At 42.6% G+C, this 22,403-nt stretch overlaps 3 protein-coding genes across 6 annotated transcripts in view; 2 read left to right on the top strand and 1 right to left on the bottom strand.

Annotated features, from left to right (window-relative positions):
* Nucleotides 1–22,403, top strand: part of naa30 (N-alpha-acetyltransferase 30, NatC catalytic subunit) — a 41,567-nt gene that overhangs the window by 9,358 nt on the left and 9,806 nt on the right. The window lies entirely within an intron of this gene.
* On the bottom strand, nucleotides 769–8,428 carry LOC120547239. Of its 3 annotated transcripts, none has more exons than XM_039782744.1 (8): nucleotides 7,867–8,428; nucleotides 5,854–6,788; nucleotides 4,271–4,663; nucleotides 3,506–3,655; nucleotides 3,214–3,372; nucleotides 3,023–3,054; nucleotides 2,452–2,586; nucleotides 769–2,335 (listed from the first exon to the last, which is right to left on the bottom strand). In XM_039782744.1, exons 2-8 carry the CDS (start codon nucleotides 6,764–6,766, stop codon nucleotides 2,261–2,263), a joined length of 1,857 nt encoding a protein of 618 aa, XP_039638678.1. In that variant the 5' UTR covers nucleotides 6,767–6,788; nucleotides 7,867–8,428; the 3' UTR covers nucleotides 769–2,260. The 3 variants fall into 3 exon arrangements, with proteins under 3 accessions (XP_039638678.1, XP_039638677.1, XP_039638676.1); XM_039782743.1 differs by having other exon boundaries at nucleotides 2,437–2,586; nucleotides 5,854–6,785; nucleotides 7,867–8,425; XM_039782742.1 differs by having other exon boundaries at nucleotides 2,437–2,586; nucleotides 7,867–8,422.
* actr10 (actin related protein 10) lies at nucleotides 11,354–19,559 on the top strand. The gene is made up of 13 exons (XM_039782749.1): nucleotides 11,354–11,560; nucleotides 12,777–12,849; nucleotides 12,941–13,023; nucleotides 13,165–13,273; nucleotides 13,711–13,818; nucleotides 14,161–14,228; nucleotides 14,437–14,516; nucleotides 15,215–15,250; nucleotides 16,545–16,624; nucleotides 16,739–16,812; nucleotides 17,158–17,239; nucleotides 18,288–18,489; nucleotides 18,732–19,559. Exons 1-13 carry the CDS (start codon nucleotides 11,484–11,486, stop codon nucleotides 18,911–18,913), a joined length of 1,254 nt encoding a protein of 417 aa, XP_039638683.1. The 5' UTR covers nucleotides 11,354–11,483; the 3' UTR covers nucleotides 18,914–19,559.

Here is a 22,403-nt window from a genome sequence, read left to right as displayed (position 1 = left end):
TTTTTTTTTGTTTGTAGTCCTGTGAAACTCTGGCAGTTCCATACGGGCATTACAGCCTGTCACAAAGAGCTAAAGGGCTCCGTTTAGCTCATGATCACAGACTGAAGGGCTTTGTCATCGATATCAGTTCATAGCCATGGCCTGTGGTCTTGTTTTACCCAGCTCTCTATCTCTCTGACAATGCATTTGTAATAAGTTCTGACTTGACATGCCAGTTCAGTGTTCACAGATGTCAGATGCAGTTTCACCCCTTTCCTCCTGAACGTCCCGCTGTGATATCCAGGTAACCATCGCACTCCCCACTTCACTGTCCTCAGCTGGGGTGACATCTGCCATCCCACATTTCTAGTGTTAACAATTTTAAATTCCCCCAGAAACCAGTTTGCTGGTCAAATAAACAGTGTTTGTCTTGGCTGTCGTGCTGCACCACAAAAAGCTGTGGTCCCTACAACCAACCACAGGGGCTTCGTGCAGTCTTTTCGTGGGGTTGGCCAGCACCGCCTCCACCGCCGCCATCCTCAAAGTGTGCAAAGGGGAGAGCAAAAGGTTTTTCTGCATGTCCGATTTCTGTTTTCCCTGTCCCCTCTCTTGATTTTGATCTGGAAATGTCCGAAAGCTTTTATTTAATGTGGAAAAAGAACACAGAAATAAATTATTTGATTTTTTTAATGTTGTAAACTGGGTTATCTTGTCTACTGTCTGGAGTGGTTTTCATTTCGAACATAATGCACACTTAAGCTGTAATATTAAGAAAGAGTCCCAATCAGACATGTTAAAGAATTGTTTTTATTAGATCACATGTTTCATATCTACATAAAGAGACAAAAGTGTCCTCTATTTTACATTACACTTACCCTAAAACAGTATTATTGCATATAAACAGGCAGTACGTTTCTGTATCAGATGGCGATGAAGTTACAGAAAATATATTTTCTTTAAACAAAAGACAATACTTTGCGTGGTGTTACAGACATGGTTCAAATGAGTAGTGTTCAAATATTTCTTGCATCTTATTTGTCTCAACTACCGATTTTATGAAATGACTCTTCCTCAAAATGTAAGGACTTGATTGGACTACATATTACATCTGAGCAATGTGACATTGGGCCGGACGTGTTGGCCAAAACGTTTGCTTTATTCTGCCCTGGTTTGAACCAGATTAACACACAAAAGACACTGTTGTGTAAAAATGAGAAATTTCAACTTGTGAAAATATGAACTTGTCTTCAATGTTTGTGCTTTTTCAGCCAACGTAAATCCTGCATTCATCAGAAAGAAGTCTCTGCAGCGGGCCTGTGTATAGTCTTAGTAGTGGGAATAGACTTAGTAGTCATGCACTTCAAGTGGCAAAAGAATGAATTCCTATTAAGAGTTATATTGTACATCAAAATCTGTTTTATGCTACATACTTTTGTAGGATTATGGTATTTTGTATGTGCGTCTCACAGTAACTTTTATGAACAAATGCCTTTGAATAAAACATTTACATTTCCACAAAATTCACATTTAAACGAAGCATTAGTTGAATTGTATGTGAAGGTTTCTGAAATGTGAGGAAATCTTGCTTTAAGGGAATAGTTCAGCATTTTTGGGAAACCCGCTTTTCCAATTTCTTGTAGAGAGTTAGACGACGAGATAATCTCTTCTCTAACTCTCGGCAAGAAAGTGAATAAGTGTATTATCCAAAATGTTGAACAATTCCTTTAAATATCCTAAATGTATAGCAAGAAATACAACTTTATTTACATTAAAATGACTGACCCCAAGCCAGCTACATATACAGTACATACTGTATATTTACATTGCTGTAACTCTTCTACAGCCCTTTTTTTTTTATTACTTAACAGAACACCTGCTGGTCCACATTTTCCCCCTCGACTCCAACAGTTTACCAGCAACGCTCTCATCCTGCCAATACCCTGCTAATGCTTTATTTATTTTTTTAACAAGCATTAATATAAATTTTTATGTCAAAGTGTATCACGCCAGCCCTGCCAAGCCATTAGAGTCACCTGACGACATTCAGAAAAGTGCTCACATTGGTACTTTTTAGAAAGGAGGGTATACAAAGCAGACCTTTGTGCAGCCTGTGCAAATTGTGCCCTATTCTCAGTCGCACTCTGTGGATCAGATGAGTCATAGCCAAACAGCCCAGGGTGATTGGAGATGCGGTAGTCATAGCGATGGGGGTGTTATCCGACCCTCCTTTACAGGAGCATCAGCCGTTGGTCACTGACAAAAGGAGCCCTAAAGGGTCTCATCAGAACTCGTCCTCGGAGCTGTCAGCCAGCAGCATGGCCTGGTCCTGACGGCTGGTCCCGGGCTCTCGCGGTTGCTGGGGAGGAAGTATAAACTTACTGTAATTCTCCATACAAGATTGATCCTCGAGAACAAGTGCGATAAGCAATAAGTGGTGAATACAACTGGGTTATTGACCTCTGGCTGCCTGACCTTCCTCCTCTGGTGTTTGAAGCTGTTCCTCCTCTTGCGGTGAATCATCCTGATGCTGTAGAGGGCGCCAACGATCAGCAGGGCCCCAGTGATGCCAATGCCCACAGGGGCCAACATCCCAGACACATAACCCGCCTGCCGAGGGGGAAAACACAGAGGTCTGAACGGAGCAGTGTTATAAAAATAAATTTAATCCAAGTAATCTTTCTTATACTCCAAATGATCACAAATACCGGTGGTAATTTGCCCGGATGAAGAAAGGTGATTTATGCAGATCCTTACAGATGAGATTATAGAAAAAGAGATTATTGCCATATTGTTTTATTTTTGACAGGACATCTTAGACATAAGAGGGGGAATGACATGCAGCAAAGGGCAGCAGGTCAGAACTGAACCCCTGGCCACAGCGTCAAGGACTGGGCCTCTGCATATGGGAACGCGCTCTACCAGGTGAGCTGCCCATGCGCCCTGATTATTGCCAGTTTTATCTATAACAAAAGGGAGTGAAGGAAACTTGACATTTTTTGATGGACAACCAAGATTTTTTAAGGGCAGCAGGGGGCAGTCTTACCTTTTCTCTGATCAGCTCCACCCAGCTCCGCACTGGAAGAAAAGAGCCACAGATTTAACTATTTCTCTCGCATACTGGTAGTGGTTTAAATGTTTCTGGTTTCTTTCATGATGACGGCAAGTGATGGTATGAGCATTAGATTCACTACGTTAAATTCCAAGGCTTATAAAAAGATGATTGAGTCCTCATACTCAGCCCCTGGTTGCGTTGCACCCAGACAGGAGGTGGAGGGATGGGGCTGTACGGAGGCTGCGTTGAGAATGTTTTAGGTGTTTCTGTCAGGTCCTCCTCGCTCTCATCCTCCACCGATTCCTCCGAGTTCTCATCCTCCTCATCTTCATCTGGCTCCTCTGTGGGGAACCAAATCAAACTAATACTCAGCAGCCAAGAAGGAAAGGTCACATTTATGAATACATTTTTTTTTTATTATTATTAAAATGAAATCGTTTTTTTTTCTTCAGTTGGCGATAAAATTCGTCTTACCCTCAGACTCCATCTCCTCCAACCCTGATCTGGATCTGTGTGCTGGGTGATGGGTTGCCATGGTTACCGTTGTCACAGAATGCTGGAAGGATGAGAAGGAGGGGCCAATGGTGGGCAAGTTCTCTTCACGGTTTGGCGTCCTAGCGGCACCTGCACGTAGCAAATCGCATGGCTCAAGGAGACAGCGAGAGCAGTGGAGGTTTTTACACACGGTGTGCACAACTGCAGCTGCAACTCACAGCTCATTTTAACATCTAATATTGTGATTTAAGAAACGTAAAACATAAATATCAGATGGATTCATTCTCAAGCAGCCTTCAAGTCTCTACAAGTTGACATTAATGCTGAAGTGACATTAAATCCAAACCGAGGCTGCCTGGAGGGAAAACATCTTTTTATCAAACTATGACTAAAAAGATGCGTGGCACTTTTCTTAATAGAAGAATGTTGCCACACCATCATGATGTACTGTGACACCATAATTCTACTTTCAAACTGGAGTTTTAAATGTGTTTTCTCATACAAATTTAGCATAGGTTACAGTAAACTAATTATCTTCTTGAAATTGGTAGCTCCGTCACACTTATTAATTATGACCCCCATGCTTTGAAAAATGGCTGGCAGTAATGTGAAATACATGTGGCTTGTAGGGAAAAAAAGGCTTAATCATGCCAAAACAGCATTATGGTACATGAAAGTCATTGTTCCACAGAGCGTTATGTTGACATTGAGAGTCATTGACTGACTCTGGTCCTGCCACTTCACCTCTCTCAGAGTGATCCTCCGGCTCAGTCGCCGCTTGCTGCTGTGAAACCGATGGACCTAAGGAGCTGATTGGCTCCAGGAGCTCCCCGCCAGACGTCTGCCAAGGTATCGTCCAGTCTGGCATCAGCAGGGGTGGGGCATGCGAGGGGCCGTCGCTGTCTGTCTCCCCCGTGACCAGTTGGTCCAGATCCACCTCTGACTGAGGCATTTCTCGAGTCACCATGGCAGCAGGAGGCGGAGCGCTGCCGGGCACCAGCGTGACCGCTGCCACTGCTTCTGCTGCTGCCCCCTCCGGTGTGACATCTTCCAAAGGCTCAAAGATGAGAGGGAGAGCCTCTGACGACATGGTGCCCTCTGTGGCTTCATCCTGAGATGGCGGGACCACAGTGTCCGCTGTAATTGTGTCAACGCAAGCACAGAGACAGAATGGGGGTCAGGGTGTGTAGCATGGTATTCAATTTGCAAAGGGCAGACTTGTTTGGACCTTGTGGTAAAAGTCATTAAAATACTGCAGTCTGAAAATGATGTGTTTCTGATGTTGCTCAGTTCAGTGAGAAAACTAGGGCAATTGAATCTCTGCTGAAACTGTATTCAGGATAGCATTGGAGTATTTATGACAGAATGCAGCTTTTTGAAGGAGGTACCTCTTTGGACATTCATTTGAAGCACTTGCACTCTCTCAGAAGCGAGTTCACAGTGCAGCTAAGACACATGAAAGAAGGAATGCTTGAAAAATGGTTCTTTCTTAGATAAGAGGCGATCACAGAGGGGGCTGTCACAGGAGAAGCTGCCACTGCATATCTCTCAGGCATTTCCTTTAGTCCAAAGCATTTTTAAAATAGGCTGAAAAATGCTTAGAAAGACCGCAATCCTTTTACATAATACTGTTTTGGGAATTGAGGGTTTTTTTCAGCTTCCTTTCTGTTGGGAGGAAGCTTCATCAAACAGACAATCCCCAAATTGACAGCAGGAACATATATTGGCTCAGGCAGACTCCTTTAATCTATTTCCCTGTCCTGCTTCACTGAATAATAACCTGCCTGTGTCTTCACAATAGTCTGGATGGGGAGTGTGAAGGGTGGGAAAGAAAGAAAGGATGTTTGAGGGGGTATATAGATAAAGAGAAAGAGGGGTTGAATCCTCTGAAGACTTGTATAACACACCCTGCCACCAGACCTTTCCAAGCAGTTGTGTGTGTTCTCTTTTTTTTTTTCGGCTCGAGTCAGGAATAGAAAGTAATTAGACTGCCACGGGTCCCAGCTGGGGTTCAAAGTGGAGTGTGGAAAAGCGGGCGCCTTTCTTTGCCAATCATCAAAGGCAATCTCTGCCGCTAGACGTGTCGTTTTCATTTCCGCCTCACTTTTTAATGAAGCCTCTTGAAACCCTGCAAACTCTAGCAAGCCAGAAAATAAAGCTTGTTGTGAAAGGGAGTCTTATAGGGTGACACAGACTGCAGAGCATTACCTCACACCAGGGATTTTGTGTGTCTTAAGTTTGAATAAGGCAATACAGAAAGTTTTGCCCCCAAAAAAAGAATCTATTTTCCATCAACATTAATATGCTTTTCAATCTTTCTGACTTACCACCACCGGGCCTCGCCGCCTCAGTCCAAAGGCTTTCTGGTCCATCCTCTCTGGGCATCAGGTTTAGTCCGATTTCAGGTAACAAAGGGTCTGTGAGGGAGGATATTGTACCTCCATCATGGCCCCAAATTGGCAAATGCGTGAAGGTCAGAGGGGAGAGAAAGACCGAGGGAAGGGTGGGACTGTGGGAGGTCAGTTTCTGGATCCGTTCTCCAGTATTTGGAGGTTCTGTAGAGGATGGCAAGCTTGTTTCTGGATCTTTATCCTGGAGAGAATCACCATAACCAGCCAGTTTTGCTCGGTCTTCCTCACCTTGGTTTTTGCCCTCCCTGGCGGTGATGCTCAGCTGTGGTGGCACTCTTGAGGAGGCTGAAAATCCATCTGGATTAAACCCTGTGGTACTCACGGCTGTGTCCAACTGCTTTCTCCCACGTGTGGGACTTAACGCAGGCTTGATGACAGGTATGTCCTCCTTATCTTCTGGATCAACAGACAGCACTGAAGCTGACTCTGACTGAGCGTCTCCCATCTCTGATGAGCTCCCGACCTTCTTTACCCCGCTCCTTTGGCTCCATGCCTCTCCGCCAGCATCACTCGACCCAGATCTTCCATCAAGGCTGTCCCCATTTTTGGTCTGCGTCACTGGAGCTATCCCCTCAGGACGTCCAAGTGGGCCAGCCGCTCCTTCTGCACCTGCATTCAATAGCAGGCCAGTCACAAGTTCTGTATCTGAGGGTTCAGACTTTACATCTGTAGTGTGCGTTGACCCAACAGTTGTCACGGAGCTGGCACAATGCCCGTCACAGTCGCTGTCCTGTGTGGGGGTGAAGTTTGGGAGGTGGACAGGGGCTCCATAGACACAGAGACAGGTCCCAGCCAGGAGGAGGCGATGGAGCATCCCAGACATCAGCATCTCTGTCTCGTCTCAGTGCCTGCTGAGAGTGGACACAAATGATACATGCTAATAGGCTTAACTGAGGTGTGAACAGTCCCTGCCTGCAACTTCAACGCTTTGCCACCAAGCAGCAGACATGTGGACGGAGAGAAAAAGCAGCAGAGGTGGCAGTGTGTGGGGAGGAAGATAGGTGACAGGGCACATTACAAACGTGTGAACCTGCAGATGAAAGGGTCGGAATGCAAAGTGTATTTTCATTTTTATAAATCATATAGCCTGTAATAACCACAGAGAACAGGATTAACTGGGCATGTCTGCCTGCCTTTGCTTTGATGCTGTTAGTAGCACCGTTTTTGAATTATTCGGGTGAAATTCCTTTTCATCTCTTCTGTTCATTGTATATTTGAAAGCAATGCTGGGCACGCACGCACACACACAAACACACAGACAGAGGGAGAGTGACAAACAGAGAGAGAGAGAGGGAGGGAATCTGACACAGCAATCCTTAGCACCCCTCCGCACTTCACCTATAAATAGCACAGTCAGTTTTTTCCATCCTCTATAGGATCCTCTACAGATTTTGATCCATGTAAAATGAAACATACCTGATTCTCTCTGAAAAGAGGGCAATTGTCAAACGCACATTATAAAATGCTACATCGGATTAGAAACAAAGCAAACAACTATGCACGGCGCATGTGTTGCTTTACATGACTTGACAGCAACAATCAACCTAATAATCAATCACTGCTGACACGTCTGGTGTTTACAGGGTGACACCCTTTCATATTGCCTGAGTCAGACCACCGTCTGAGAGAAATCATCATCCAGCCCCGATGATGTCCAACAATGTCACAATACAACCCTGTTCTCTCTCAGCGCACCTCCCCTGGGATCAACACAGTGAGCAGCCGGAATGCTCGCGCAATCCACACCTGACAACATAATGGCTCGAGCATTTGGACTGTAAACAAATTCACGCTGCGGTGTTGAATACTGGAGTTAATCATAGCCTCACAGAGACTACAATGCATTCCCTTAAAATCGCATCACCCATAATATTCTGGCAATGAGAGCGAAATGCACATCACAATTCAAGTCGCGTAAAAATAAAATACCTTCCAGAGTTCATGACGGATCGCTGTGCCTGGGATGCGGAGTTCTATTTGCAGTGTGCAAAAAAAAAAGGAAGAAAAATATGCTGTTTGCACGGACACAAATTGAGAATAGTCAAGTGTGGAAAGCAGGCTGAAGGAGAGGCTTGTTGTTGTGCAGCTCGGCGTCACTGACTGAAAGTCTGTCTTCTCTACGTATGTGCGCCTGCTGCTTCAGAAGTGCTGCCACCAAATGCTTCAAATCTGCAGGATTTATGCAAACAGACGGCGTTGACATCTGCTTTATGATAACTGCGCTATTGCCATCGAGTGCATCTATTTCCTGTTGTATAATCTACATTTAATTTGTTTATTGTTTTTCCCATAAGGGTTATATGAGGCTCCTGGTGGTGCTGAAAGGACAGCTCCTTACACCCCAATATAAAGGTCGCCCGCTACTTTAAAGAGAGCAGCGGAGGCCAAGAAGATACATTTATATTAAACGTTGTTTTTAAATGAACAGATTGCTAATAAGCTTAATGCATAATGCAAACATATTCTTAATGCATAAAATAGATTAAAAGCATGTGAGTTGTTGGTAAATCAATACTAGCCTATACAGTATAGGCTATTTGACACCTAACACATAATCATGACACCTTTACTCACGCTTAAAGGATGGCTTGCAACTGCACATGCAAACGTTGATTTCAATCTCATATGTCATATTTTCAGATCTGAAAAATACATGGTTAATTATAATTGAAGTGAACTTTAACAGAAGGAGTCTACATGGGATATGGTTAAGATATTGTGGTTTGTTTGGTGTAAAAGAGCTCTTTTAGAAAACAAGAAGTGAACACAAAAGGTATCAGTGGTTATGCACATGTTCTTACATTGATTATTATGCACTCCCTGCTTCTACATTCCATTATATTGTGAGCAAATATGCTGTTGTGCTAAATAAATAATTTTTTGTGAACCGCAGATTTATTTCTGTATGACTACCCTGGCCCTTTCAATTACCACAGTTAATCTAAAATAGCCCAGCAAAAGCAGGTGCATGTATGAGCATTAAGTACTAGGGAAATACAGTTAATGATATGGGAATGTGTCATGGTAATTGTATTAAAAATGGTATGATGATTTGCTTGTATTTCCACCAGAGAATCCTGTGGGGACAGAGGTACAGTATTAGTAAAATGGAGTAGGCTTAGAGTTTGGAGACACAGAAACCCTGTGAAACACCCCTGTGGTGGTCCAGTGAGGTTACATCATCATCATCCATGGGTAGTGATGGTCAAATGAAGCTTCGGGAACCACTGTCTTTATTTTCTGAGCTCACTAGATGGCGCTGTCTGTTCAAAGAATAAGGTTAAAGGAATGGCAATTCAGTGTGTTTTCAACAGAGAGCGCCATCTAGTGAGCTCAGAAAATAAAGACAGTGGTTCGCGAAGCTTCATTTGACCATCATTATCCATGGGTTAGGCTACATCTGTGTATTGTCAATAGTGGGACAATTGTTAGAACTTTTTAAGAAACTTTTTTTAACCATTTACAGTACAGGCCAAACGTTTGGACACACCTTCTCATTCAATGCGTTTCCTTTATTTTCATGACTATTTACATTGTAGATTCTCACTGAAGGCATCAAAACTATGAATGAAAACATGTGGAATTATGTACTTAACAAAAAAGTGTGAAATAACTGAAAACATGTCTTATATTCTAGTTTCTTCAAAGTAGCCACCTTTTTCTCTGATTACTGCTTTGCACATTCTTGGCATTCTCTTGATGAGCTTCAAGAGGTAGTCACCTGAAATGGTTTTCCAACAGTCTTGAAGGAGTTCCCAGAGATGCTTAGCACTTGTTGGCCCTTTTGCCTTCACTCTGCGGTCCAGCTCTCCCCAAACCATCTCGATTGGGTTCAGGTCCGGTGACTGTGGAGGCCAGGTCATCTGGCGCAGCACTCCATCACTCTCCTTCTTGGTCAGATAGCCCTTACACAGCCTGGAGGTGTGTTTGGGGTCAAAAATAAATGATGGTCCAACTAAACACAAACCGGATGGGATGGCATGTCGCTGCAGGATGCTGTGGTAGCCATGCTGGTTCAGTATGCCTTCAATTTTGAATAAATCCCCAACAGTGTCACCAGCAAAGCACCCCCACACCATCACACCTCCTCCTCCATGCTTCACGGTGGGAACCAGGCATGTAGAATCCATCCGTTCACCTTTTCTTTGTCGCACAAAGACACAGCGGTTGGAACCAAAGATCTCAAATTTGGACTCATCAGACCAAAGCACAGATTTCCACTGGTCTAATGTCCATTCCTTGTGTTTCTTGGCCCAAACAAATCTCTTCTGCTTGTTGCCTCTCCTTAGCAGTGGTTTCCTAGCAGCTACTTGACCATGAAGGCCTGATTCGCACAGTCTCCTCTTAACAGTTGTTTTAGAGATGTGTCTGCTGCTAGAACCCTGTGTGGCATTCATCTGGTCTCTAATCTGAGCTGCTGTTAACTTGCGATTTCTGAGGCTGGTGACTGGGATGAACTTATCCTCAGCAGCAGAGGTGACTCTTGGTCTTCCTTTCCTGGGGCGGTCCTCATGTGAGCCAGTTTCGTTGTAGCGCTTGATGGTTTTTGCGACTGCACTTGGGGACACATTCAAAGTTTTTGCAAATTTCCAGACTGACTGACCTTCATTTGTTAAAGTAATGATGGCCACTCGTTCTCTTTACTTAGCTGATTGGTTCTTGCCATAATATGAATTCTAACAGTTGTCCAATAGGACTGTCAGCTGTGTATCAACCTGACTTCTACACAACACAACTGATGGTCCCAACCCCATTAATAAGGGAAAAAATTCCACTAATTAACCCTGACAAAGCACACCTGTGAAGTGAAAACCATTTCAGGTGACTACCTCATGAAGCTCATTGAGACAACACCAAGGGTTTGCAGCGCTATCAAAAAAGCAAAGGGTGGCTACTTTGAGGAATCTAAAATATAAGACATGTTTTCAGTTATTTCACACTTTTTTGTTAAGTACATAGTTCCATATGTGTTCATTCATAGTTTTGATGCCTTCAGTGAGAATCTACAATGTAAATAGTCATGAAAATAAAGAAAACGCATTGAATGAGAAGGTGTGTCCAAACTTTTGGCCTGTACTATATAATAATTTATTATTACAGCTTTAACAACAGTCCGGTCCCCCCTAAAATACAGTGTTTTTTTCAATGCTTTAAAGAAGACATAGGCCTATACAATAGCTACACAACATAACACATCACAATATCTCCAATTTATGGATGGAAATAATACAATAATGTAAGCTGATAGAAAATTTACTTTGAACTTGTCTGTAATTTAAGGCTATTTCTAAAGTTTGTTAATGTTTTACTTTTTGTATCTGAAAAGTCTGCATTTGATTGATTCATCTGAAACGTATTTGGTGAAAAGAAAGTTTTCATCATTTTGAGCATATTTTGATCAGGCAATCGGTGTGACGTCATCGCGTTTCTGAAGACCCAACCCAATCCAACCGGAAGACAACAGTGTTTTTCATCCTTTTGATCGATACGATGCAAATTTGCGACTGTCAACGCTAATCACTGACATTCTTCATTCCAATAATAAAATGCCCTTATTTGATGGGTTGGGAAGTGGAGGAGAGAAGACTGCGATCGTTATTGACTTAGGAGCAGCATACACAAAGTGAGTAACGTTACCAGCCGTTGGCACGCCTTGTTAACATAGCCGTTCGGTTAGCATCATAAGCTAGCTAGCTAATGTTTATATTTGTTTTTTGAACTAACTTAACGTTAACCTCCCGTGTCTTGGCACTTTAGCTAGGTCTAATAAAAAACACAAGATACATAATTGTATACCGGTAGTAAATTCGGTAGCGTTAGCTAGAAAGCCGGTCAGTCAATGCTAACAGACGTTAGACATGTCAGTGTTTAGTTAGCTAGCTAGCTAATGCCAAAGTAAAGCTAAGATAAAATCCAATAAGTAACGAAAGACAACTGTACTGGACGCCAATAGCCTCTTATAGTCCGCCGCATTGCCTGTTTTTCAACACCCTACATTTTCTTATTTGGGTCAACTTCGACAATGAGCCCATTTAATGCTGTAGCTAAACTATGTTAAAATAATGTAGCTAGCTAGACATGCAGGTATTGAGAAGCTTTTTATTATGTTGGTGGCAATTGGATTACAGTAGATGTAGCTAGCTAGCTAATTGACCACGTCAACAACACGTCTAAATTTGGCTTCATCAGTCCAGACAAGCTTCTTGTCATTTGTCCGTTGTGAGCCAAATACTAACCCCATGTTGACTGCTATTGAGTTTTGTTAAGTACCTGGTAATCTGATAGCTGTCTGATACTAATATTTACTTCACCCACCATTATATTTTACACATCTCCCAGCATTTAGGGTATTTACAATACGCTTGTTACTGGAGATTTACCAAAAATGCTACAATACAATTCTTATTATATTTCGTTGGCAGTGTATATGGCTTCAGTGCTACATAATCCATGTCATCTTGCTGTGACTTTAGGCACATTTATTATGTAATAAAGATGAGAAACTGTCTTGAGGCAAGTCACATGCAGATCAAGAGGACTGTTCTCTTTTAATAATGATTTCTTTGTCTACAGTTACTGTCTAAACGCTTTTGACACAGAGCTGCACTGTTATTTTGTTTATATGCAACTCACTAAAAGGATTTTTGCTATTTCATAAAATTATTATACAGCCTTTTTAGTCAAGTCTTTTTATGCAGTTTTGCTTGTGTTCTACAATGTGTAGGAGCCTAAAAAAGGTTACTGATTGCATTATTCTTGCCAGTTATATTATTAAACAATTATCAATCTTTTCTGCACGGGCCGCTTGCAGCTCAGCTGACAGTTTCCGTTTCTTACAGATGCGGCTTTGCAGGGGAAACGGGGCCCAGGTTCATAATTCCGAGCGAGATCCGGAAACCGGGACAGCAGCAGGTGAGACACCGCTGTGATTTGCTGAGTGTAATCATTTGGAAGGATTTTGGGAAATTGCTAAATAAATGTTAATGTGGTGTCTCACTTTCAGGCCATCAAAGTGGTTCAGTACAACATCAATACAGAAGAGCTTTATGTCATCCTCAAAGAGTTTATCCATTTACTGTATTTCAGGTGAGACTCTGCTGCATTAGTTATTCATTCTAAGTGTTTAACATCCTTTATAAATAACATACAGTATACTGCTTTTAGATGAAAAATGGAGTGGTCCAGCCTCATCAAATCAAAGTTTGTCTTCCCATTTGTCTCAATCAGGCACCTGCTGGTGAATCCTCGCGACAGAAGGGTGGTCATCATAGAGTCCATCCTCTGCCCGTCTCACTTCAGGGAGACACTCACCAAGGTTTTCTTTAAACAGTTTGAGGTATGAAAACCAACCAGAGAGGTGTTTTATAGCTGCAGGAATGTTAGGAAAAAAGTGTCACATGATGTACTTATTTAAATATATTTATTTTGTGCTCCAAAATGTGATTTCCACATCAATTTGAAAAGTCCTGCACTAACTTCTTTTTAACTTTACTGACAACCTTGATAGTAAGTGTAAGCTACTGTGTGTGTGTGTGTGTGTGTGTGTGTGTGTGTGTGTGTGTGTGTGTGTGTGTGTGTGTGTGTGTGTGTGTTTTTGTGGGGGGGCTTTTCCCTTTATTTCACAGTGACAGTGGATAGACAGGAAAGGTGGGAGAGAGATGGCGGATGACACGCAGCAAAGGGCTGCAGGTCGGATTCGAACCCGGGCCACTGCAAAGGCCTCAGCCTACATGCCCCATGTTTTAAGTGTTATTCTTTGATGGTGTTTTCCAGGTGCCCTCTGTGTTGTTTGCTCCAAGCCACCTCATGGCCATCATGACTTTGGGAATCAACTCGGCACTGGTGATGGACTGTGGCCACACAGAGACGCTGGTGCTACCTGTATCCTTTTTCATCTCATCTTGGAGTGGTTGACCAGTAAAGGTACACTCCAACTGGTTAGGTAATGGATTTGTTTGCTTTCTTACCCAGAATCAGGAGAGAAGATTGGTATGAGTTTAATCTCTGTTTGTTCATTCGAGAGAGTGGTCCAGGACACATTTAGCCTAGTCCAGTGCAAAGACTGGAAGCAGGGGGCGACTGTCTCAATTTTGATGGATTACTGTGTTTATTATTATGTGTTCTTTTATTGTTCTATGATAATTCTGAATGTGTACATGCAAAAAGAAGCTTTATTGTATTGTGTATACACTTTATATGCTAATACCTTAACTGTAAAATCAGGTTTATGAGTGCACTCCTATTCTTCCAGCTTGGGAGGCTTTGCCTTTGGGAGGGAAAGCCATTCATAAGTAAGTAGCTCTAACAGATTCCAGAGGAGTGTGTGACTTTGCATGTTGTTGTGCTATTTTGTGCACACTTGTCTGTGGAAAGAACACTACTATTTCTACACTTTGTTCCGTGTTGTTTGCAAATCTTGTGACTGTAAAATGGAACCTTTTTTTATTTTCAGATGTGCTTGTTTCCTACCTTAACAGCATGTGTCTGTATTTATTCTAGAGAATTAGATGGACTTCTTGTGGAACAGTGCACTGTGGACACCGACACCACCACTGGGCAGAGTGTACCAGCTGCCATTGGTAATTACAGGAACATACATTTTGTCTTTTTGAATGGATAAACTGACATGGACTGCTGATTAGTTTTACAGTGCAGAAAAACACAATGGCTTTGACCTGTTATGCGTCATTTACTATTCATAAGAAGAACTTGTTTCTGTGTGACATTGGAGTGAAACCCATTCTCAATTTTTGAATTATACATATGCATACAGTCTATTTTAGAGTTTTCTCTCCATACTTTCTTGATGGAGGAAACTGAAGCGTCATGTTGAGCTGTGAGAACCACAGCTGCAGCGGAGTTAGAGAAGCTACACTTCTACATCAATAATTAAGACAGCCAGCCGCTTGACTGTTGACTGAACTGCACTTCTGCAGTAAGCACAGAGGGGCTGAGATCTCCGTAATCAACCCTTTACACTGTGCACGAGTCACAGAGAGAAATGAATGCCCACAAATCTGAAGTCCATACAGGATTTGTTAATTACCAGTAGTGACAAAATACCAGAAAACCCCTGGAACCTGTGTTTATTTTATATCCTATTTGACACTCGTCCTTTGCTGCAGTGTCAGCTCACACATTCCCCCAAACACTGATTCCGCCTCATTATAAATCTAATTTGGAAGTGAAATAAGAGAAATGGCTGACTTGTGAACACGGCAATCAATAAAAAATTAAGTTTCACTTGGTTTATGTGTGTTTTTCATCTTTTCTTCAGGGACCATCCCAGAGGAGACTGTGGAGGATATCAAGGGTAGGTTTGCTGGAGTTTGAAGGATTTAATTATTCCCTTCAAAAGGCAGCATTCCCCAAAGAAAACAACAACAACAAAAAATCCAAACTTCTATTGAGACTGTGTTTGTTTCCTTCGTTAACCATCCATCCACTGGAATATTATCCTAGCTGAAAACTGATGTGTGTTTCATAATGCTGCAGATATGTAATTTACTCAGTGTGTGCTGCAAAATAGCCCATGTCAGTTAAAGGTCCCATGGCATGAAAATTTCACTTTGAGGTTTTTTAAAGCGCCCATATTATGCTCATTTTCAGGTTCATAACTGTATTTTAAGGTTGTACCAGAATAGGTTTACATGGTTTAATTTTCAAAAAACACCATATTTTTGTTGTACTGCACAGCTCTCTCTAACTGCTGTAGATCCTCTTTTCACCTGGTTTCTGTTTTAGCTACAGAGTGAGACCTCTTTTCATCTTCTTCTTCTGTACTATCTTTGACTGCACTCGCACATGCTCAGTAGCTCAGATGTAGAGCATGTCAGCTAGCTATCTCCATAGAAGTAAAAGAAAGCCTGTTTCTCCAACTTTGGTCAGTTACAAGGCAGGATTAGCTGGGAGACTTCTAAATGAGGGCGCACATGTAAGTAGTTCTTTTGTAGATTATAGTGAACTTGTGTGTGTTGTAGCAGTGCTTTGCTATTGAGAACGACGTAGCATGCTAGCGTTAGCATTAGCGTTAGCATGCTAATGCTAACTGTTAGCATGCTAACGAGCTAACGGTTGTGGTTAGCCAGCTCATTTCGGACTGTGACGTCACAGTCCGAGCCGATTTTGAACAGCTCACCAGGAGACTGAAGGCAGGACACATTCAGAAACCGTATCTCACTCAAAACAGCATGGATGGATTTTTTTCAAAGTTTGTATGTGTGTGGAAGCACCAGAGACACAAAAGAACACCCCAAATCCCAGAAAAAGAGATTTTTTCATAATATGGGCACTTTAACATTAATATGCGCTCCCCCAGCCTGCCTATGGTCCCCCAGTGACTAGAAATGGTGATAGGTGTAAACCGAGCACTGGGTATCCTGCTCTGCCTTTGAGAAAATGAAAGCTCAGATGAGCCGATCTGAAATCTAGCTCCTTATGAGGTCATAAGGAGCAAGGTTACTCCCCTTTCTCTGCTTTGCCCGCCCAGAGAATTTGGCCCGTCCATGAGAAAGAGAGAGACATTATGGCTTTCAAACGATGTTCATCCTTAGTTATAAATGTGTCTTTTAGTTTGGACGTCTGCTCATTAATTTTGTTTCCTGCAGTCAGAACATGCTTTGTCAGTGACCTGCAGAGAGGCCTCCAGATCCAGGAAGCCAAATTTAACCTGGACGGTGCAGCTGAAGTAAGTGCCATGTTGTTTGTATACTGGTTTGTATATGTAAACAAATGTTTGCATTGAATATTGCATTGCCGTAGGTTCATTTACAATTCTCCCTTCTTGTGAATGTGTTTGCAGCGTCCAGCCCCGCCTCCAGATGTTGATTACCCTCTGGATGGTGAGAAAATCTTGCACGTCAAAGGATCAATCAGGTAGTTCATCAAATGATGCTTTTTGTATCTGCTTGTGCCTTCAAGTGAGACAAGCCCAGATATTTGTTTCTTTTTGTTGTTGTTGTTGTTGTAAACTCCAACGTATTTCAACTTGAGCTATTTCCATGGGTTTTTGTATTCTTATTTTTAGTCATGTTTCCCTTTGTCACGGTAGAAGGTCCTTCTGTAAAATGAGAAGCTTAGAATCTTGGTTTGTCTCATTGCTGTACCGTCTATCTGTGGGACAATACATACATTTGTCTTTTTAAATTGCTTGTTGTGCTCTTTGTCTTTAAATGTCTGTCACATAGTCACTCATTAGATTTTCTCTCTTTTTTTCTCCAGGGACTCTGTGATGGAGATCCTGTTTGAACAGGACAATGAAGAGAAGAGTGTGGCCTCTCTGATACTTGATGCTCTGGTCAAGGTAGAGAAACATTTTATTTGGATTTTGCCTCACTAATCTTCCCTTGTGGTGGATATCCATTGGAAACAGTTTGGGCCTAATTACCCTTCTGTTAGTCTCGCTTTGCCAGACCCTCCTCCAAAGCGTGCTGGAGGAGGGTCTGGCTACTCCACACAGCATTTGGGGATGGGAGGAAAACGTGCTCTGGTTTATTGCCATTTCTTTAAACCAACGGTGGTATCACAAATAAAGTTGTTTTAGTCGTGCAACAGAAAACTCCGATTGGACAGATAGTCTAGCTAGCTGTCTGGATTTACCCTGCAGAGATCTGAGAAAAGGTTAACCATAGTCCTCATAAATCCACCAGAGTTTAAAATGCCAACACAAAGGAAGCCCAAGGCAACCGATATCTAGCCTAAATGAGTGAAATCCTGGCAGCAATCCCAGAAGTGGAACGTCGAGGATATAGACTACCCTTCTGTAAACATTCAGTAAATTTGGCAGATGGAATGCAGCAACTCAGTTTTGTTCGCCGTAGAGTTGAGTGTACAGTTTGACTCAGTGCGGTTGCTATGGCGACACTCAAGTGAGGCCATTCCATGTAACTAAGACCGGTTCGGTTGTCCATGTGGGGATCCAGTCAGCACCGGACAGCCTCATTAGTCTCAGTGGGTACAGCAGCAGCAGCAGACATTACACAGCCCCAGGCTTGAACTGCTACAGCAATACGTTTAAACCCCGAGCTGTGCACTACTCTACTCATTATATATTGATATATCACCATGGAAGGCACTGCAGTAATGCCCGCTTCAGCTACTTTCATCCATCACAATTTCTTTTAGTCCGCACCTGTCCTGAAAACCAGAAAGTGCAGTCCTGTAGTGGTGGAACTGCTGCTTCCTGCTGCCTCATGGTTTTCTCCTACTGCACTGGCTGTGGACATAGATGACCTATTCAAAACATGTTTTCATTGTAATCTATCTCTAATCTGTCATATCAAGGTGGAGCGAACAGATGAAAGCATGAAACGCAAATGATCTAATTTGGAAAATGTGTGATTTCCTTGTAGTGCCCCATTGACACACGTAAGGTGCTCTCGGAGAACCTGGTGGTGATCGGAGGCACGGCCATGCTGCCGGGTTTCCTGCACCGTCTGCTGGCCGAGCTACGCCTCCTCGTGGAGAAACCCAAGTACAGCAACGTGCTGGCCAGCAAGAGCTTGCGTTTACATGCTCCACCTGCCAAGCCCAACTGCACCGCCTGGCTCGGAGGTCAGATAATGAGTTTTTATTTGAATATTTATTATTATCTGCTGAACGGAAGGCTTTCCCAGAAGGCAAAATAAATAAAATAAAACACTCCAGCATCAGCATACTTCAGAAAGCATAATGTCTTTTTCACAGTTTTTTTTTTTTTTAGGCAAGAAGAATTTGGAAAAATATTTCTTCATGGCCACTCGTATCATTTGGAAAGCTTTCCCTGTATTCATACTGTCCTCTGCTGTCCTCAACAGGTGCTATCTTCGGGGCGCTGCAGGACATCCTGGGCAGCAGGTCAGTGTCACGAGACTACTACAACCAGACAGGCCGCATCCCAGACTGGTGCTGCTTGAGCTCCCCTCCACCCGAGTCTCTCTACGAAGCAGGGAAGACGCCCCCCCCCCTCATGAAGAGAGCCTTCTCCACAGAGAAGTAGAGTGATCTGTAACATAATTCTAATGATGTACTCTCCTTTTCTCCACGTGATAGAACAGTTCAGTAATCTTAAACGCAACCTCTCAACTCAAGTCTTGTTAATGTGTTAACTACATCAAACAAACCGCTCTAGACGTTCTTAATGTCTAGTAGTCACACGCACGTTTTTGTATGCAGACGATTGTGGACTGTTTGATGATGGGGCGAGCTGGTTTCTGACCTCCCCAGTAAGAACAGATAGTGGGATTTTAGGCGTTTACATTGATATTCTACAAGTGTTAGAATTTCAAGTACTGTAGGTCCTGTGCTACATGCAGCCGTGTCTTCTGTTTCATTTTACGTCTCACTGAGGAAGACTGACCCTGTACGTGCTCAGTCTCACTTCACCTGTTTCTGCATTTTGTTGCCATTAAGACTGAAAAACACATTGTGTTCAGCAGAAATGTTTACCAAATTGTGCTTTAGTAATCCTTTTTCCAGCAAATGTGGCTCAACTTTGCTGACATTTTCCCAGTGTGATGTATGATAAAGTGTGGAGAACTGACTGCGTTTTTGACAGTAATGTCCCATGGAAGTCTTATTTATTGTTTGGATCTCGCAATGTAAAGTGGTTGTTGAACTCAATAAAGGCCCTGCACACTCACAAAGGTATTGTCAGTTATTTCATGTTAAAATGGGGTGGAGGTATCCTGGGAGATACTAAGTCGTCCCACCCTTAAGAAGTGGTAGCACATGTAACAGGAAGGTAGGGGAGATGTGTTTTAGTCAAGATCCGAACACATCCACTCTGAGCAGTGGTCTAATCAAGCTAAATAATTGAAATCACCTGTGTGTGTCGACTGTAGTTGTTGTTGTTGTTGTTTACAGGCTTTAACACATCTTCCAAACAATGCCATCTTTCTCTGTAACCTTTTATATTCAACTATTACAACAAATAAATATTTAGAATTCAATCAGACTTGCTTTTTTCTGTCCTTTTTATTCTAGAATGGCATATGTTTAAAAATAAAAATGAGTAACCCAAATATTTTATAAAGAAATCGCCGATTAGAGTGCTATTTTTGTGTAAAGACAGCTTATAGACACCATCCTAAACTATGAACAACACTCCCGTTGCAAAAGTCTTGAAACAGTCCACATACAGTAGGCCTACCTACTTCCATTAGATAGAAGTCAAGTAGACTGTCTAGTGTCTTTATAGTTAATGAAGACACTTTTTCCAGAGTACTGCCACGGTTGCTGCCAAAATGATTGTTTTCTATTTTTTCCCCCACTTAAATCTCTGAGCTATACATTTGCACAGTATCATAGGGAAATGTCATGTTTTATCAGGCCTCATATCATCTCTGAATGTCTTACCAAAAATGTAGGAGGAAACACTGGAATGGTTACCAGCGATCATTCTGGCTGTAAATACAAGGAAATGCAAATATCTCACTTACAAACCAAAACAATGCATGTGTGAGCTTTACCTGATAAAGCAATGCAGAGTAAGTTGCAGCCACCTTGAGTGTAACCCATGGAGTAAACTATAGATAGTTAGGCCAGTATGTAGCAGGAAAACATTAACTGGATCTATATAAACCAACAGAATACAATCCAGCCACATTTAAAGAGGCGCTATGTAGTTTTGGCCATTTCTTTGCTGTTTTGCTCGCATGTTTCTCTATAGAGCTCCCCCTACAGCTTCGGAATAGATATTTGGCAGCTCCTATGTTCACTAGTGTCTGACTCCTCGCTCGGTCAGTCTGCTGTTTCCTCTTTCTCTGTTCCTCCGACAATGCTTTTCTAGCTTTCTGCTTCTTTTTTGCCGGCTCAGCCATGACGATAATGTGAAAAACTCCATCGCTACCTTGTTAGCCGGTTCCTGAATGGCTGTATGTGTGCAGTGCCGTGAAGCAATTCATTACATCGCAAGACCTGGTATCACGCAATACTTCCTGACGCTGAAGCCGGCCAAAAGTTGCAAGGGTGGTTTTTCTGCTCACAGGCGCTAGTGGAAAGCGAGACGACCACCATTCAACTCCAAAAAAATGTCATATAACCATTCCAATGACTCCGAAGCTGTTCCGTTAAAGGTCCCATGACATGCTGCTTTTTGGATGCTTTTCTATAGACCTTAGTGGTCCCCTAATACTGTATCTGAAGTCTCTTTCCCAAAATTCAGCCTTGGTGCAGAATTACAGCCACTAGAGCCAGTCCCACAATGAGCTTTCCTTAGTATGTGCCATTTCTGTGTCTTGTAGCTATTGAGGAGGAGAGAAGGGGGGGCAAGGTGGAGGGTGGGGGTGTGGCCTTGACCAACTGCCACTTTGCTCGTTTGAAAGCCATGATGTCTCTCTCTCATTGGTGGGCCAAATTCTCTGGGTGGGCAAAGCAGAGAAAGGGGAGGTAACCTTGCTCCTTATGACCTCATAAGGAGAAGATTCCAGATCGGCCCATCTGAGCTTTCATTTTCTCAAAGGCAGAGCAGGATACCCAGGGCTCGGTTTACACCTATCACCATATATAGCCACTGGGGGACCATAGGCAGGCTGGGGGAACGCGTATTAATGTTAAAAACCTCATAAAGTGAAAATTTCATGTCATGGGACCTTTAAGGTAAATTAAAAACTACATAGTTCCCCTTTAAGTCTCTGCCCAATCGTCTTTGTAATCATGCTGACCTTGAAATCTTGTTGCACTAAGTTGAAGTTGGCTTTGAAACAAAATGTCAGTTTTTTACTTTGTGTAATTGAATTTGATCAGAAGTCTCATTTATTGCACTTTTAAATCTAACCCTTAAAGGGAATACATTTTCCTCATCTACTCTCTGTTTACTGAGCTTTATCCGCTCTGCTAAACTTATCAAGAAACCCCCAGCACTGTTAATGCGTGTGTGCGTCCCAGAATGGAGTTGCATCGGTTTGGCCTTTTGGGTCACATTCATCACTCAGTGATGGTCTGTCTGGTCACTGTGGGCTTGGGAACCAGTCTGATTACCCACAATGCACCTGCAGCCCAAGGCTGGTAAAAAAAACACAACAACAACTGGGGAATCAGATAAGAGTTTGGAGAAAAAATAGACAAAAATTAAGCGGAGGAGAAGCAAAGATCAGGCTGTAGATGAATATTAGGAGGTGTGTATCTGTTTGTCTGTTTTTCTGTCTTCTTCAGTGGCAGCATTAAAGGTCACACAACCTCCCCAGAGCATTAATGTGCTTGTTGGAAACATTGTCTCTGTGCACATGCTTTTGTGACTTGTAGGTGAATAATTGTGGCTTCCAGCTAAAACCTGTTTAAGCTTCATCTGTTTCCATGTGATGTAGGGTAAATACACAGACACATCTAATCAACCTCTTACAACTCCAGAGGGATTTTGGGGAAGAAAATAAGCACTTTGTTACTCACATGATAGTTGATATTAATAGGCTTTGAAGCAGAAAGAGTGCAGACCTCCTACCTGTGGATGCAGGCCAATGTTTGTACGAGTTACCATGATTACCCTCTCC

This window comes from Perca fluviatilis, chromosome 18, assembly GCF_010015445.1.
Source record: "Perca fluviatilis chromosome 18, GENO_Pfluv_1.0, whole genome shotgun sequence".
NCBI lineage: Eukaryota > Metazoa > Chordata > Actinopteri > Perciformes > Percidae > Perca > Perca fluviatilis.
Note: the sequence above shows the minus strand (reverse complement) of the source record. Positions and strands in the feature narration are given on the sequence as shown.

Bases quoted from the DNA above. Each gene is read 5' to 3' on its own strand.
- LOC120547239 (XM_039782743.1), bottom strand. From the start codon at position 6,766: ATGCTGATGTCTGGGATGCTCCATCGCCTCCTCCTGGCTGGGACCTGT. The intron at 4,664-5,853 runs GTAAGTCAGAAA...ACACAATTACAG, and splicing joins GGCGGCGAGGCCCGGTGGTG to CGGACACTGTGGTCCCGCCA. The intron at 3,055-3,213 runs GTATGAGGACTC...CTTTTCTTCCAG, and splicing joins GCAACGCAACCAGGGGCTGA to TGCGGAGCTGGGTGGAGCTG.
- actr10 (XM_039782749.1), top strand. From the start codon at position 11,484: ATGCCCTTATTTGATGGGTTGGGAAGTGGAGGAGAGAAGACTGCGATC. The intron at 13,274-13,710 runs GTATGAAAACCA...GGTGTTTTCCAG, and splicing joins TTTTCTTTAAACAGTTTGAG to GTGCCCTCTGTGTTGTTTGC. The intron at 16,813-17,157 runs GTAGTTCATCAA...TTTTTTCTCCAG, and splicing joins CACGTCAAAGGATCAATCAG to GGACTCTGTGATGGAGATCC.